Source organism: Tyto alba, unplaced genomic scaffold (genome assembly GCF_018691265.1).
Source record: "Tyto alba isolate M040663 unplaced genomic scaffold, T.alba_DEE_v4.0 Super-Scaffold_9, whole genome shotgun sequence".
NCBI classification, from domain to species: domain Eukaryota; kingdom Metazoa; phylum Chordata; class Aves; order Strigiformes; family Tytonidae; genus Tyto; species Tyto alba.
Window position 1 is genome coordinate 6,615,370 of NW_024881330.1, and position 12,902 is coordinate 6,628,271.

At 39.1% G+C, this 12,902-nt stretch overlaps 1 protein-coding gene across 2 annotated transcripts in view; it reads left to right on the forward strand.

Annotated features, from left to right (window-relative positions):
- The window catches only part of FAM135B (family with sequence similarity 135 member B), a 220,671-nt gene that overhangs the window by 103,201 nt on the left and 104,568 nt on the right, over nucleotides 1-12,902 (forward strand). For both annotated transcript variants that reach the window (XM_033011811.2, XM_033011810.2), the window contains exon 3: nucleotides 4,296-4,375. In XM_033011811.2, the coding sequence (XP_032867702.2) occupies nucleotides 4,296-4,375 (80 nt within the window). The remainder of the gene's footprint in view (nucleotides 1-4,295; nucleotides 4,376-12,902) is intronic.

The window sequence follows — 12,902 nt, forward strand, 5'->3', positions numbered from 1 at the left end:
TTGGCGTGTCGTTCGTCCGCGGCTCCGCAGGGTATCAGACCATTCTGTAAAACTGTCGTGGTTTAGGCCTGATTGGCAGCCAACCACAATGCAGCACCTCTCTCTCCCTTCCCCTCCGGCAATGAGAAGGGACAGAGAGCCAGGCTTGGGGTTCGAGATAGGACTGGGATGGGGGAAAATCCCCCTTTTATGATCACGAGCAAAAGGCAGACTCATTAGGGGAAGAAAAAAAAAGAACATACATTTATTACAGACACTAACAACACATAACAGAGTAGGACAGTGAGAAGCATTGCCACATCTTGAGAACACCTTCCCCCCACCCCTCCCTTCTTCCCGGGCTCAGCTCTGCTCCCGATATCTCTACCTCCTCCCCCAGTGGCGCAGGGGCAGGGAATGGGGGGTGCAGTCAGTGCTGCCGCTTCCTTCATGTTCGGTGAGGGGAGTGTCCAAAACTTGTTACCCCCTGATCCATCGTGGTCCCCCTCTCACAGGAGACAGTCCTCCACAAACTTTCTCCGACTTGAATTCCTCCCATGGGCCGCAGTGTTCCCCACACTGCTCCGTCATGGGTCACTAACTTCCTCCGACTGGATTCTCTCCCACGGCTGCAGCCCTTCCCGAGCTGCTCTGGCGTGGGACTCCCCCGCATGCTGCAATCCTCCCAGCGCTGAATTACAGCAGCGGGGCTACCTTTTTGCATGAGACCCCGGCCTTCTTTGGGCACAGAACCTTGATCATCTGAGCAGGAACAACAGGCTGTAAATCAATGTCTGCTCCACCGTAGATCTTCATGGGTGGCAGGGGGGGGCCGCCCTGCCGTCTCACCACAGGATACAGGGGGGTCTCTGCTCCGGCACACCTCCCCCCTCCTTTCTTCCTCCGTTCCTCCACTGACCTTGGTGTTCATGCAGCTGCAGCAACTCCTCCTCACAAATCCCACTGCCCGTCACCACGTCCCTTCTTAAATACGTTATCGCAGAGGTGCAGCCGATTGGCTCAATTTCCCAAACAGAAGTGGAGCTGACGTGGAGCTGGGGGAGCTTCGAGAAGATTCTCACAGGGGGCCGCCCCGATAGCCCCTTCCCCTGCCACCAAAAAACTCCACCACTCACTCAACCCAAGACAAAAATCTTTTTTTTTTTTTTAGGAAGAGTACGTCTAATTCCATGATGATTTATACTGGAATTGTTTTATGCTATTGCATTATCAAGGCTAGACATTTTGGCATCAGGTGACAAACAGTCTGCAATAAATTGTTTATTAGTAACTGATTAGTGTCATTCTTTTTATTAAGAATGAAAACATGTTTGGTGGCTTATGAAATATAAGTGGCGCTTTTGGCTGCATTCCTTAGTATTGAAAACCTTACTAGTCTCCAGATTCTCTTTACATCTGGACATTTAACCTTAGAGTTTAACCTTAATCTGAGAGTTCTTTAGATTTCTGTGTGTTTTCAATGCAGTTTTTGTTTTGAGCAGTTGAATTTAGTGGGTACTCAGGAAGATATCTATTTATATCTTTTAGAATATCTCTGACATTCAAATGAATTTCTCAAAATTAAGGGGATGAACAGGGAAAGGTTGAAATAAAATTAAGGCCTAGCTTGTTTATGTCATTACACCTGGTCCATTTTGCAAATGAAATAGTAAAGTCTGGAAATAACCTTATTATGAAGTCACCACTGTTGAGGTATCTTCATGTGTTTTTGATATCCAAGGCTGTATTGTAGTCACCATTTCTACACTGGACAGTGAGTGAATCCAAGGTCTGGCCAGCATCCTCTCTTAGAAGCTGCATGTCTCCTTAGTCTACTGAGAGTTTTGACTACATGGTAATTGAAACTGGCACCTTAGGCAACTATGTATAATCTTCTCATCTTTAGGTGACTTAATCTGGAGCACCAGCCAAACCACTGGAAATCAGCTTCCTAATAAAAGTATTTAGGGCTGCTTGAGATGCTTCTGAACCTCAGACACATGATGGGGGAAGGCAGATATTATCACAGTGTGGCAGTAGGTAGCCAGCTGGATATTTCCTGAAGAAAATGCAGACTGTGGAAAAGTCCACACTGGAGCAGGGAATATGTGAGGAAGATGGATCAGCAGAGGGGCTGTTATGAACTAACTGTAACTCCCATCCCCATCCCCCTGAGCTGTTTGGGAGGAGAGAAGTCAGAAAGAGTGAAGCTGAGCCTGGGAAAAAGGGGGTGGTGTGGGAAGAGGTGTTGTTTTAATGTTTGGTTTTGTTTCTTACTATCCAAATATGGATAAATTAAATTAATTTTCCCCAAGTAAAATCTGTTTTGCCTGTGACAGTAACTGGTAAGAGAGCTCCCTGTCTTTATATCATACTATTTTTCATCCTATTTTCTCCCACTGTCCTAATGATGAGGAGGAGTGAGAGGGCACCTGGGTGGGAATTTGGCCCTTAGCCAAGGATAACCAAACACAATCTTAAGCAGCAAAAATCTAAAAGATGTAGTCAGGCAGTTGTAGGATGTTATTCTTAGGAATAAGTCTAGTGGAATGGACACGTAGTAAAACAGTGTCTACATACTGAGGAGTGTCCTGCTACACTACTGTGACAATCTTCCTTTAATACCACATTGCTGTTATTTGGAAATTATTAGACTGTATGGGTAGTACAAATAGGGTATTTTTGTCAGTTAAAAAATTGCATTTCATATAATTGTAATGAAAATATAAAAGGTCTTAAGGCATAATTCTCGCACTTGCTCTGGAAGAAATCAGGAGCAACAGCTTTAATTAAAAACTCCTACCATAGTGCAAGGACACCATAAGAAAGAGAAAGATCAGGAAGTTTAGATTTCGTTGCTGTTATTTTTAACTAGATACTGTGTGTATTTAGAATATGATCTTCTTTTATTTTCTTTTTTGAAAACTAAAAAGTAAATGGAGAATATGCATGCTCAAATTCTTGCGAAAAATGGATACTTAAAAATGCCACATGTGCTGGAATTATATCCAAGTTGGCAAGCATCTACTAGTTGTAGTAGGTAGGGTTACGTGAGCTTTCAGCTGTGAAGGACAATGACACAATTGCCTCTGAAGTGTTGTTTTTTCTTTTTTTTTTTTTTTCTTTTTCTCCCCATCAAACCCCTTTCTTCAGCTTTTAACCTAGCAGAGACAGATCTGGTTTATCCACAATTACACCCTTAAAGATTTTATTGGTAAGTGTAATCTGTATGAGCTGTTGTTTATACAGCAGATCATAGAAAACTAGCTGTTTCAACTGTTCATTTCCACATACGGTTATACTATTCTGAGGAAATAATTCCACTAACTGTTATAGCATCTGTAGGTGCTGGGCAGATCTTTACTTATAATTTAAGCTTTATTTTTGTATTTAGAGACTTAGACACAAATCAGGTCAAAAATATCTGCAAGCACTTGTGGGATATGAGGAATTTTTAAACAAATAGACCAAACAAAGTGTAGGAGGGAAAATGCAGAGAAAGGGGGATTGACACCAACATGGTGTTACAGCATGTCAGTGGGAGATCTGAAAACAGGTGGAGGTATCCTGAACTACGGTATAGTGGATTAAGTATGGTACTGTACATTGCCTCTTATGCCTCATTCATGGAAGTGGTGGTGAGGGAAGACTGAGATGAGTTTTATTCTCTGTTTAGACTGGGCTTATATTTGCAAAATTTCTAAAGTAACCTGCACCATGTGTAACTAAAGCCGATGAAATTGCTGATGTTTTCTTTTTCTGTCTTCCTTCATCTAACATAGTGATCACCTATGGGATAGCAAGTAACAGGAATACAGTTGGTTTAGATATGATTAATGCTAATATATTCCTTATATGGTAGCCTCAATAAGAAACAGAAGAATGATGATCTATGTATAAACTGAATTTTCTTAGATGTGAGATTAGCATGATCATTGTGTTTCCACAGAAGTTTCCTCTTTCTTTGTTTTGTATTAAATTTTGATTACTCCTTGTCTGATCTCATTGCCTTTTATTGTGGATATTTCTCCATGTCTCTTTTCTCTATAAGAAGCCAAGAGCTACCACAATCTTTCCTCATTAGTCACACATCAGGCCACTGCTGTAAAATAAGAGAGGCATGATTAAAATTATTATAAACCAACTCTAGCTAAAACTAAAAATCAAAAGAAAAGACTCAGTGTTTCTGAGCTTGCCTGTTCTCTTGAGCTCTTCTATTTGAGTGCAGATGCCCAGGATGTGTTCTCACGGAATTTTAGGTTGGATCGAGTGGTCACCTCTCTAACAGCATGTCATTATTAATTCTTTCTCCCCAGGTATTACCAAATAAGAGCTGGACTGAAGATCCCATCCAGGATTCCCCACAGGCTGTTTGCTACGATTGTGGGACAGACAGGTAAGCAAGTCCCAGAGGGATGTGACATGACTGGAAGTGAAGCAGCATGGAGGAGGAGAGTGTGTGTGGGGAAACAGGTGAGCCTGGATTTGAATCCAAACCTGGAGTTCCCTAATGATCAGTGGCTGTTCAGTACTCTGTTCTGGTGTGGGTTTGGGCTGAGTTTTGGTGGTTGTGTCTGTCAGAAAAGCAGAGGAAATTCTCACCATCTTATCTGCAAGTGGTCTCTCTTATATGTGTCTGTCTTTGCTGACAATGGAAAGAGCTTGTTTACTATTCTAAGTGATTCCTGGATTAAAATTGTTCCAGTGTGTAGTGGGTTGATCCTGGCTGGATGACAGATGCCCACTAAAGCCACTTGATCACCCCCTCCTGGTCTGGACAGGGGAGAGAAAATACAATGAAAGACTCATGGGTGAAGGTAAGGACAGGGAGAGATCACTCACCAATTACCATCGCATGCAAAACAGATTCGACTTGGGGAAATCAATTTATTACCAATCAAATCAGAGTAAGGTAATGAGAAATAAAACCAAATCTTAATTATTTTTCATTATGTACCACTGTAATTCACTCTTAGCATATCCAGAATCCCCTGGAGTTCCTTTGCTCTCTGGAAATGTCCTGAAATTACAGTAGTTTCTGGTGGAAGTAGTCTTGAACTAATGAAATACTCTAAGTATGAAAGTAGCTAGGATTTTACTTTCTAGGGGCAAAAACACCTCAACAACAATCAACAAAAATCCCCAAACTACTCCTTTCTTGCATTGAACCTGGGATGATTATGTTATTTAAGGAAGAAACTCAACTATTTTCTATATTTACTTTTTATTCAGATTAGTATCTTTTTCTGCCTGATACATCTTTAGTGTCCCATCTTCTTTCACCTCTGCTGGAAACAATTCATGTAAAAAGATGGGCAGGAGAGAGGCGAGGCAGACAATGTGGTTACAGTATTAGCAGCTGACTTTCACAGTGCTAATGCAATCCAGACTGGAGTCTAATAGCTTTATAGGGCTAACATCAAGACAAGGGGGTATTTAAGTTGTTAAGGCTTTAAACAGTTTTTCCTTGGCTATCTTTGTAAGTAGTTCCTAATTGATTTCATAGGTCTGCAAGAGAGCATTGTTTAATTGGACTGAACTTAAAGGCAAACAGACTGTAATGTTCTGATCTCTCTCAGTATGAGGATAGCTGGGATAGGACGAATAAAATTGATGTGAAAGTTTCAGTAAGACACCCCTATTAAAGTAGTATTACAAAACCCAGGGATGTTATAAAATAGTGAATAAATTCCTACCTCATCAACAAGAGTGAATACAAAATAAGTGGGATTAATGAGTTTGGTTTAAAGAAAATATTTTTAAACCTTTTCTTAATAGGTTCATAAGTTCTATGAGAATTGAGAATATATTTTGAAAATATGTAAATTTATGAAGTAAAATCTGGGAATATATGCAGTAATAAAATATATAAAATATATAAATATAAATAAATAAACAAGAGATTTATCTTCCAGTGCATGTAGCCTTTTATTTTTATTAAATTTTGCAGAATTTCCAATAAAACCATGGGATCTGACAACATTAGTAATGTTTGCTTCCCACTAGATGTTTTCAGCAACAGAGGCCAAAAAAGCCTGTAGTTTCCAAGAATTCAGCAGAGGGGAAGCTGAAACTTGTATTGGCCATTCCTTTGGTGGTTGCCAGCCAAGTCTCAACAGCAAGGACTCCATCCATGGTGCTGGACCAACAGGTTGTACAGGAAGACTTGACAACCTACTACATGGTCCACATGTTGGCCACAACCCGTCTACGTTGTGGGAAGAGAATGGGCATATGTGCCCCAGTTAAAGAAAAGGGGAGCTGTACGCCAGCCCAGTAGCCCCTGTGGTTTGTTCATTAAGGTCATCAAGGCTGCACATTAGCTTATATTGAGTCAGACTGTATGACCATAAATATCCCATGTAGCTTATATACATGTGCACATATAAATATATATATATTCATAAAAGTATACACATTTCATTCATACTCTTAAGCATTTTTAGCAAGGGGGGTTTCCTTAAAGACAAGAGAAAACTGGTCACTGATGATTTTTTCAGCAATGACAAGGAGAGAGGGAACAAGGCTTGTTGTATACAGTCTTTAGTTGCTCACATGCAGGTTTTCAACCCCCATGAAATTTAGCTTCCTGTCTTTGAATAGATACCGTGACTGACACAGCCTGCTTTTGGCTTACAAAAAACAAATTATGCTCTCTGCTTCTTCTTGTGCAGCTCATAACAGAACATACTTCATTGACCTCAGTATCAGTTCTGCAGGGCTGAGCTAATGCAGACAAATCTTAAGGCTAAACTCTAGAAATTGCTTTCTGAGTGGATTTATGGGGCTTTCGCTTCTGGTGCTCTTCAGCAGCATGGCTTGTTAACGTCACTGTGTGATGATGTCCACCTGCAGTATACAGTGGGCTGAAATGACATGACTCAAGCATGAACAGCTAAAGGCACAGGGAAAGTGAATATGCTATCTCACAGTAGCACATCTGTATAATTAGCTCCTTCGCTGAGTCATTTTATGATCCACTTCCCTAAGTTTTTAGATGACTGTATAAATTTTGGGACTAGGATTCATAGAAGTTATGAATACACAGTCATTCAGTGATTTCCAGGCTATAGATACAAGCTGAAAGACTGCAGGAGCTTGTCTTAAAAACATATATTTAAAATAATTTTAATTTAAAGTTTACTCATAAGCACACCAGATCATTGGTCAAAACACTGGGAGAAATAACTGGTCTGAAACAGTTAGGATTAGCTGGTTTATCTTGATTTCCTGCACTACCTGAAGGTATGGAGAATGGTGGAGAGCAGGAGAACTGTATAGGTGAGGATTACTTAAGAAAGATTTTATGCATGGGATAAATCATCATTATTGCCTATGAAGAATATGAGGTTGATTTATATTTTTGAAGATGCCAGTTAAGACAAATCTCAGGAAAAGTATGAATTTTAATTTCCTCTGCAGTGTTTTGCAGTAGTCTACACACCACCTGGATGCATCACTGTTTTGAGAGAGAATTATTCTTTATTAACGAAAGATGCAGTCAGGTTTTTTTACAAGTTCTGTTTTTAGGCCCACTATGCCTCATTCTCATATAATACAACCATGGATAGTTGCATGCCTATCAGCTTGCCTAGCTGTTTACCTTACAAGCCAAAAAAAGTGTTTTAATGGGTGAATATTAAGACAAAAAATATTTTGCATGACATATAACTAAATAAATTACTTAGGACTTTGATTTGTTTCCAGATTTCATTTGTTTCTCCCATCCAGAAGTATTACAAACCAATTCTCAAAACTTTTCAAATAGACAAATATTTTTCAAAACTTGGTCTGAAAATCTAATTGCAAGTAATATAAAGTATTTAAGAAAAAATATTGTCTGCTAGTGTTATTAGATTGTATCAGTGTTCCACCTAATTTTAGTCAGATAAATTAGGTTATTGTCTAAGAGTGCAGAAAGCCAAAGACAGCCAAGGTATGTGGTTCTTTCTTCATCCATCTCATATAAGGCAATGGTAATAAGATGCAATATTTGTTCCAGGCAAGTCAAGAAAAAGTAGCTGTGACTGCCATTACACATTAACTCTTCTGATTGTTGATGTAGAGATTTCGCATGTACACAGTTTCATGCTTTCTTATAAAATTGAATATCTGACATTAGGTGACAAAAAAAAAATAGTATGATTTAAGTTGTGATGTGCAAAAAAGAAAGTAGGAGAGAGTATCAGAAGATGAAGAACATTGCTCTAACCTGTGTCTGCATTGTGCTGTATGAATTCATGTGTACCCACACCGAATGCCTTTTCCTGTAAATTAAATGTTGATCTGTGACTGCCTTGCACCTATGACCTAATTTGAAGGGTTATTTATGTTTCTGATATAGTCATTAATGAACTGTTTGTGCCTGTTTTTAATAAACAATTAGTGATCCTAATCTCTTTATTGGTATTTAGGTATCTCAGAGAAATTCCCAGTGAAAGAATTCTACTTTCATTATTAAAGAAAAAACTTTTCTTGTAAATGGATGCAGTTAGTTGCTCATTAGAGCAAGAAGAAACAGCACCACGACTTGTGGAACAGTACAAAATTGCAGTCATTAGTTTCAATAATTTTTTGAAAGGTAATTTCTGCCTCCATTAAGTGAAGATAAGCTTACTGCTTTTGAAGAATGAGAAGAGGGGGGAGAGATTCATGCTTTAGCAAACACATAGTTTTGTTTTCAAAGTTTATTAAAGTAATCTGAAAATAAATACGTATTTTATCTATAAAATAAAGCATACCTTACAAATGCAAATTGTATCTAGAAGGAACCTTACTGTGATAGATGTTATTTTGGAGATGAGTTGTGTTAGAAAACCTCATTACCTGTGAGATCATAAGAGATTGTCACACATTTTAAGAACAGAGCTAATTCCATGATATGCCAAGAAAACGGAGGAAAGAGGCAACTCCTGTGTGCATGTCTCTATCCTTCTCCAGTCAAGACCTTTCATAAATGGCTCAAAGAATGGAAGCTGAAAAAACATATTTGTGGCTGTGAGATTTTCCATTGCAGAACCTGAACCATACAGGACACCCTCCCTTCCCCCATCCAGAAGCTGGGGTAGATCACACAGATGACAGTGGTATAGGCCAAAGTCTTGGAGATGCTGAACAGCATCCCAACCAAAAATTGAGACCTGGTCAGTGGGGAACGTCAGAACTAGGAAGGGCCTGTAAGCACCAACACATGCCACAAGTTTCTTCCCTTACGCAGTGAGTCTGAGACACAAAACATCATTACTGGCCACCTGAAGGTCTGGCAGAAACAGAATCCAGTTGTTCAGAAGCAAAGACCCAACACTGTTTCTGCTCCTTGAGGCCAAGAATGGACTTCAGCTCTGTGGTTAAATAGGTCATACAGCTTTTTCAGACCTACTACTCAGGTGTGAGTTGGACCTTCACAGAGCTCTCTTCCAGGTTTATTACATGTCTCTGATTTCCCCACACAGTGATCTGTGCTGCCTTCAGTCTAATGTAAGATTCAGTCTTGCAAGTCCTTTAAAATCCACAATTGCTCTAATCCACCCCTGCTCTAAACATTGAGTAGTCATTTACACTAATTCAGTAGGTAAATTGCATCTGGACATCCTCCTGATCTGCACTGTTGAAAAACTCTGTGGTATCCTATTGTGATATCCCATACTTTACGCAGGGAATATAAACAGATAAAAACATTACCAAAAAAAAAAAATGCAGTTTGTTTTAACAAAACATTATTTAAGAAAGTAAAGACAAAACTTTCTGCTGATCCTAAGTGGATCAGCTAGTCTGTCATGTCACATTTCAGCATGTCTGAGAAATGAACCTTGGTTTATAGAGCAATATAGCGAGAAGAGACTGCATTTATGTTAGGATCTTTCATACAAGGAAACTGATCATCTTGCTTTTTATCATCACTGAATCTATGTATGGGTAGAGAGGTAGTTTTATGTAATTCTTTCCATGACGCTAATTCAAAATGTCAAAAGGCAAGGTTAAGATAAAGGATTCATCTCAGAAATGTGCAGCTTTAATCAAAAGTCATGATGCACGAGAAAACATTTTGAACTTTTCGATCAAGCAATTTAAAAATAATGGCATCTCCTTTAGAAATTTTTTATCCTAAATATAACATCTGCATTTATTCCAAATATAAACATTCTAAACATAATATTTCAAAATGAAAACAAGTCACTTCAAACATTTAAATAGGAAAATGATGATGCATTGAAAGAGTTTGTGCCTGAAAAGTGTTGTCTTTGCACTTTCAAAGTAGGCTTATTTTAGCTCAATTGTAAAAATGAAAGGCCTGCACGAGTATTCCTCTGCTAAAGAATGTGTATTTTCAAGCTTCAGCAACTGAGTTTTCAAGCCTTCTAAAAAGCAGATATGCAACTCTAAAAATGATAAACGTGACAAGTTTAACCCTGGTTTGTTGCCTTTAGAGACTAAATTTTCAGAAGTCACTTGTTATTTGTATTGCTTCAGTCTTTTTTTTTTTTTTTTTTTATTTCCTCCTTCAGCCTGAAACGCTAAATTTTCAGTAGAAAGATATTTCTGAAACTGTGATCTCAAAATGAGCTAACTAAATAACCTATCACAGCTTCAATTCTGCAATAAGTTCTAATATTTCCTGTTCACCGAGTGTCAAAAAGCCAAAGTTACATTAAAACATGGAAAGATTGTGACAAATTATGAAAATCTTGACAATCGACTGAAAAAAACACAAAATATACCCAGGATTCTGTGCAAGAGATAACCCTGTTTTACCAGCAAAGCTCCTTCAAGTCTGTCATCAGAGCCAAAACCAGAATGGGTTTGTCTTAACAGTTCATGGGAGCTATAAGTTCCTGTGACCTCCAAGGGAAAGGATGGTACACTAGAGTTAGTGCTAAGACTGAGTAACAAGTGTATTGTCTTTCTACAGATATAATAGATAAAACCAAAAATTTGTCCCATATCTCTTGAATTCAGTGTGAACTTGGGGCAGTATCACGTGTAACTGACAGCTGTAATAATGTGATATTCCCTCTAGGTAAGATATGTCAGAGGAAATACAACATATTGAATAGAGGTCTATAAAGATACCAGAAAATTCTGCAGAAGATGTTACAGTGCTGGATTTATGTTAGATAATAAATGGGCAGGCATCACAGCTGAGTGTTTTCATAAAATCATTTAGGATGGAAAAGACCCTTAAGATCATTGAGTTCTACTATAAACCTAACACTGCCAATTCCACCACTAAACCATGTCCCTAAGCATTCACATCTACATGCTTTTTTAAAATACCTCCAGGAATGGTGACTCAACCACTTCCCCGGACAGCCTGTTCTGGTACTTGTCAACCCTTTCGGCAAAGGATTTTTTTCCTAAAAGCCAACCTAAACCTCCCCTGGAACAACTTGATGCCATTTCCTCTTGTCCTATCACTTGTTACTTGGGAAAAGAGATCAACATCCACCTTGCTACAGCTTCCTTTCAGGTAGTTAGAGATAGTGATAAGGTCTGCCTTCAGCCTCCTTTTCTCCAGTCTAAATAACTCTAGTTCCATCAGTCTTTCTTCATAAGACTTGTGCTCTAGACCCTTCATCAGCTTCATTGCTCTTTGGACATGCTTCAGCACCTCAATGTCTTTCTTGTAGTGAGGGGCCCAAAACTGAACACAGTATTTGATGTGCAGCCTCACCAGTGCTGAGTACAGGGGAATGACCACTTCCCTAGTCCTGCTGGCCACACTATTGCTGATACATGCCAGAATTCCATTGGCTTTCTTGGCCACCTGGGTGCATTTCTGACTCATATTCAGCCAGCTGTCGACCAACACTCCCAGGTCCTTTTCTGCTGGGCAGTTTTCTAGCCACTCTTCCCAAGCCTGCAGCATTGCAGGGGAATGTTGTGACACAAGTGCAGGACCTGGCACTTTGCTTTGTTGAATCTCATACAATTGTCCTCGGGTCATCGATCCAGCCTGTCCAGATCCCTCTGTAGAACCTTCCTACCCTCAAGCAGATCAACATTCCCCCCCAAATTAGTGTTGTCTGCTGTTCTCTGCTGTTGAATTTCTGTTTTTCTAAAAATATTTTTCTGTAGTTTTAGATAGTTCACCTCCTAATATAAAGAGCAGAGACACCTTTGTTGAAGGTTATGAATCAGCAGCTAAGGGAGAATCTTCTATGCATCCAAAATGCAGAAAGGAGTGAGGAATTATATGAAGGAGCATGCAGCATGGCTGCATGTCTGTAGCCATGTGTTAGAGGGGTTCCCCAGTAAGGAGCTTTGTTCAGCATGGTTACAGTCTGGGTCACCTCAGCCTCTTCATAAATTTTACCTTTCAATTTAGCAGGTAATTTTAGATTGAAGATTCTGCTACCCAACCAAGGTGATAAATATGTAATCTCAATAGTTATCTGAGCTGAAAGACTTTGGGTTCTAAATTAATAAATTAGGATCTAAATGACTACAATTTCAGGAAGGTGCAACTGCATTTTTGTGTGGGGATGACAAGTATTCCTATGAGTTTCATTAAAAGTACTTACAGATGGTAGATTATGTCCCCAGTGTTCTGCTTGGAAAATCATTACAGATATGCTGCAGGTAGTGATGGCTTCTTGAGAGTGTAGACTGTCAGGATGTCCTACTGAGTATGGCGTGTAGAAGATCATAAAAAATTAGGATTTAGACATCCTGATATCTATAGATGACAGTTGCTATGTAAGAAGTAGATATTCATTAGTTAAAACATATGCATATACTCTTAAAAATTACAGGTAATAGAGGTTCTTCCCTGGGGAGCGTATCTTAAATGATTTATAGATAAGATTTCTAACAAACCTTATTTCACCAAGTTTTCTGTACTAGCAGGAAATAGTTGTCTTGTAATGATGTATTAGCTTGTATTTTAAGGGCAGGCAATAAATGGTCTATAATCTGAGTTATGT